Here is a 4,739-nt window from a genome sequence, read left to right as displayed (position 1 = left end):
GATAATAGTTTGGTAATAAAATATCCATCATTTGCATGAATTTGTTTAAAGTGTATTTCATTTGCAAAGTTTCAGATTTTTGGCTGTGGTAATTATGCCGAAAGTAAAAACTGAGAAACGAACCAGAAGTCACAGAGAAAATGTAAAACAAGGTACAGTGTCACGTTTTTTCTAATATTTTTAAATGCATTCAATTGGTTAAGCACTTGTATTTTTGTTCATGTCTTATGTATGTGATATGTTAATTAAATTTCTACACAAGTTTACAATTGTGTGTGCACCTTCAGGTATATGTTTCAACACTGGTGTTGGGCAGCACATTTTAAAGAACCCACTCATTATTAATGGAATGGTGGAAAAATCTGCTCTTAGAACAACTGACACAGTACTGGAGATTGGACCAGGAACAGGAAACATGACAGTAAAAATGCTGGAGAAGGTAAAAATCAATGGTAAAGTAACATCCAGACTGACTCCTCACTTTTGGTTAAAGTTTACCCATCTAGCAAGTGTTGTTACCCCACTACAAACATCTTTGATTGTAAGTCCTGTACAGATCCCCAAATTTATCACAAAAACTTTTTCACTGCTCAGGTGAAAAAGGTTGTTGCTTGTGAACTGGATCCGAGAATGGCTGCAGAGTTACAGAAACGAGTCCAAGGCACGCACTTACAAAGAAAACTTCACCTCATAGTAGGAGATGTTTTGAAACTCGAGTCCTTGCCTTTTTTTGATGTATGTGTAGCCAATCTGCCATACCAAATATCCTCTCCTATTGTGTTCAAACTACTCTTGCACAGACCTTTCTTTAGATGTGCAGTCCTTATGTTCCAGGTATGTACATAAATTTCCCCTAGTTTTGATGTGTACATAATGGAAACTTACATATGCACTGTTTAGCGGGAATTTGCGCATCGTCTTGTTGCAAAGCCTGGCGACAAGTTATACTGCCGTTTGTCAATCAACACCCAGTTGCTTGCTAGAGTTGATCTTTTGATGAAGGTATGCATGCTTGTCGAAGAGTTTTGTTTAAAGTCTGGCCTCCTTGTCGACCATATTAGGCACTTTTGATTTACCAGTGTTATTTTTTAGATACCTTAAACAAAATTATTTGTATACAAAAAAATAGCATATTTTTGCAGGTTGGGAAAAATAATTTTAAACCTCCACCTAAAGTGGAATCAAATGTTGTGCGAATTGAACCACGAAATCCACCCCCGCCAATCAATTTTACAGTATGTTTTTTATACATACAGTTGGTTAACTAGAGACTAAATGTACTGTTGAGGTTATGCTAAATTTATTTTTTTAGGAATGGGATGGTTTGGTAAGAATTGCGTTTATTCGGAAAAACAAAACACTATCAGCAGTTTTTGGGTGAGTGTTTTTTGATGTAATGTTTAGGTGGATGACATTATAATAACACTGTGTCTATGTCAAACTGTAGTGTCTTGAAATTTAGATTGATTTTTGTTGTTGTTTAAATTGGTTTTTGTTTTTCAAGAACAAATTCTGTGTTGGACATGCTAGAAAAGAATTACAGAATTCACTGTTCCGTACATAACAAGGTAATGTCCTCTGGTTGGTGTTTTTATGGGCAACAATATGTAGACAATGTTTTGTTCTTTGAAACTGAGTGGTGTTACACCAATGAATATACCTGAAGCAATTGATGAGTCGCTTGTGGCATACGGAACAAAGAATGTTTAATTTTCCCTAGTGCAGAGGTCGGCCTAAACTCTGAGCAAACAAAACCGAAATCGGCATTTTATATTTTGATTATTTAATTAAACCAAATTAACAGTCAGGATACATTTTCAATAAAGTTGCAAAACCTAGGTACAGCTTAGTGCAACAGAAATCTTGCTGTGTTTCGTTTTTTATATTATTGGTATTTTACTATTTGGCTTGTTGGTCCTCTCATGGAGCAATATCAGAGAGTGACTCCAGAGCCACAGTTTGAAGACCTCTCTGGCCTAGTCAATAACCTTATACATAACCGTACTACTATATATCGTTTCTGATACGGATTAAAAATCCATTTTTCTCAACTTTTATCAGACAACAACATTTTATGCAGGAAATACCTGCGGATTTTTCGATCAAAATCCTGATAACAAAGCTTCTGGAAACAAACGAATTTCACACGAAACGCGCCAGGACGATGGACATAGACGACTTTCTATCGTGAGTTCATTATTTTTGCAATGATATTTGCAACAGCTAACGTATTATTTTTTCGACAGGCTGCTTCATTTGTTTAATTCTAATGGAATTCACTTTGCCTAGCTCTTTTTTTGCATCGTTTCCTAAGTTTCCTCCGAAATACATTTTACTCGTGAGGTTGTGTGTTTTGGTATAGTATTAGGTTTATTGGGCGCAATTTTCGGGAAGGATAATTGTTCCAATGGGGCAACGGCGAAGGACATCTACATTATTCAAATTGATCAGTTTGGCGAAAGCAATGTGTCGGCCCAATCTAATTTGGAAAAGAAAACGGAATATGTTACAATTTTCGGTTTAACTCTAATAAATATTAATTCCGAGAAAATCTGAATTGAACTTGACCCTGTCATATGCCGGTAATTCGGACCTAATTTATCAAATTTAAAAAGAAATAAAAAATGTAGTTGTCAGAGCCTGTCTGTGGCAGTCTGATATATGTGTGCCGGAACTGACTTGTAGAATTGTTTGTTTTGACGTAAAACACACCATTTTGCGTTTCTGTCTTTTAATGTTCCGATTACAAAAAACATTGCAGCAAGTCTTATGCTAACAGAAAACAAAGCAAAAGCACAAAACTGAATTTATTCTACTTAAAAGAGATAGTTGACTAATTTGAATACGCTTGCTTCTTCCTTTTTCACCATTTTCAAGTCGTCGCCTTCTTGTCGAAGGTACTTTCCAATGCGTTTCATCTTGATCTTAAAAGATCCGTTTTCAAACGGTGAAGCAGTGAAGACGGCCTGTCGCATGCCATGGTTGAAATCCAGGCTGTTGGCGCTCTTAAGCACAAGTTTGTCTTTGCTTTCAAGAAGGCGCAGTAGGTTGCGGGTTGAGGAAGTAAGCGTGAGAACGAGATAATTTTCAGCGTCCAAAGACTTGAGGCCGAGCATCATATCATTGCTGCCTTCTTTCGTAGCAACGTGCCAATGTGGACTGAAGTACTGTCTGTCCATCATCGCCTCCTTGTCGACCTTTACCGCCTCGACCGTAAGAGCTTGCTTGGTGTCCACGTTAACCACCCGAGCACGGAATGTCTCGCCGCTGTTGACGAGGCTCCCTTTTCCCATTTCCCTGTGCAGTAAGTGCTGGAATTGGCCGGGAATTAGTTCTTCATCCTCTTCTTTCGCAGACTCCTGTGTCTTTTCATCATCCACAACCTGGTCTGTATCAACTACTTCTTGAATCACTACTGTAGGTTTATCATCCTCAGTTACTTCGTCTTGTTCCAGTTGTTCTTGGTCTTCGTCAGCAGTTTCCCCCTTGTTTATATTTTCTTCGCTTGTATCCTGTCCTATAGGCTGACAAACAACAAAAGCTGTTTGATCTTCGCCCTTCGTTTCATTGTCCAATAAGTTGTGTGTATCTTCCTTGTCTTCAGTTACCGCAGAATCGTCGCAGTTTTCGCTGTGACATTTCTGGCATCCAACAAACACCAACTTTTTGTCACCTTCCTCACTGGTTTTCATGCACACATTTTCCGGATGCGAGACTTCAACACGGTCTTGATAAAAGTTGAATAAGATCTCGTCAAACGAATAACCACATCGGCATTGGCAGTTTTCCATTACCGAGTATTGGTAGTTCCTCTCCAACGGGATATCTGAGAACCTTGATAACTGATTTCCGCTAAGCGCTATGTTCTCAAACGACTTATATACGTTTGTACTAAAAACGTATCATGACGAAATTCTGACAAATATTGTGAGGACCTCGTAATAAATAAAAATAAAGGCGCGTCTTTATGCGTGGCGGGTTTGTCACCCAATCGAGCCTAGTTTTGCAACCACGTTACACGGTTTGTTGTTTGCTACCACCAATGACGACAGCTTGCTCTCCACACACGACGTACCATCGTCACAAACAGCTTTGTTACGTAACACACAGGTCGACCTTATTCTACTTTAAGTCAGTGCTATCATATTTTTATCACTGAAAAATAGAAAATCTAAGCCGTGCGCTCCTGTCCCATAATAAAGATGGGGAATTTATTTTTTCGTTGTCGCAATAGGCCTAATTTGGGATGTCTTTAACAAATATATCATGTTTGCTTCTAAAAACCAGATAGGCAACTTCTGCTGTAGATATTCATCCATTTTGTCCTTTGGCGATGTCTGGAGTTGAAATAAATGAGCGTCAATAAATAACGCTGTTTATAATGTGGTTCCATGTATTTACTATAAGTTTTTGGCTTAATGGTTGCAACTTCCAAATGTCGAGTATTGTTACTACAATAAACTTCAGTGTAAACGTAAAGACTCTTTGTGTATTTGATACGCGAACGATCCAATGGAATGCCTGGCCATTTTTTGATAATTTCTGGTCCAGAGAGTCGAAAAAGCTGACGCATTTCTGCTATAGGCACTGCTATCTAAATTTATGTGTCAGTGATACAATATCGTCTCGGCAGGCTGTCTGAATTTGGGTTCCATTGACCCCTAAGGCTGTACAGCGACCAATCAAGGGGTCCATTGGACTTCCCCATACAATAATCTTATCAGTGATGATGATAATTT

General features: G+C 38.3%; 1 protein-coding gene across 1 annotated transcript; it reads left to right on the top strand.

Moving 5' to 3' along the window:
• On the top strand, positions 1–2,380 carry LOC145888968 (putative dimethyladenosine transferase). Its single transcript, XM_082979836.1, has 9 exons — positions 1–152; positions 288–439; positions 595–834; positions 901–1,002; positions 1,143–1,235; positions 1,313–1,377; positions 1,505–1,568; positions 2,081–2,187; positions 2,247–2,380. Exons 1-9 carry the CDS (start codon positions 95–97, stop codon positions 2,287–2,289), a joined length of 924 nt encoding a protein of 307 aa, XP_082835962.1. The 5' UTR covers positions 1–94; the 3' UTR covers positions 2,290–2,380.
• The last annotated feature ends 2,359 nt before the right edge of the window (positions 2,381–4,739 follow it).

The sequence above is a fragment of the Ascidia mentula genome, chromosome 2 (genome assembly GCF_947561715.1).
Source record: "Ascidia mentula chromosome 2, kaAscMent1.1, whole genome shotgun sequence".
In the NCBI taxonomy this organism is placed as follows: domain Eukaryota; kingdom Metazoa; phylum Chordata; class Ascidiacea; order Phlebobranchia; family Ascidiidae; genus Ascidia; species Ascidia mentula.
The sequence above is the reverse complement of the archived record's forward strand: the minus strand, read 5'-3'. Positions and strand labels throughout refer to the sequence as shown.

Excerpts from the sequence above, each read along its gene's own strand:
- LOC145888968 (XM_082979836.1), top strand. The coding sequence starts at position 95 with ATGCCGAAAGTAAAAACTGAGAAACGAACCAGAAGTCACAGAGAAAAT. Across the intron at positions 440-594 it reads CAGTAAAAATGCTGGAGAAG|GTGAAAAAGGTTGTTGCTTG; the intron begins GTAAAAATCAAT and ends TTCACTGCTCAG. Across the intron at positions 1,236-1,312 it reads CCCCGCCAATCAATTTTACA|GAATGGGATGGTTTGGTAAG; the intron begins GTATGTTTTTTA and ends TTATTTTTTTAG.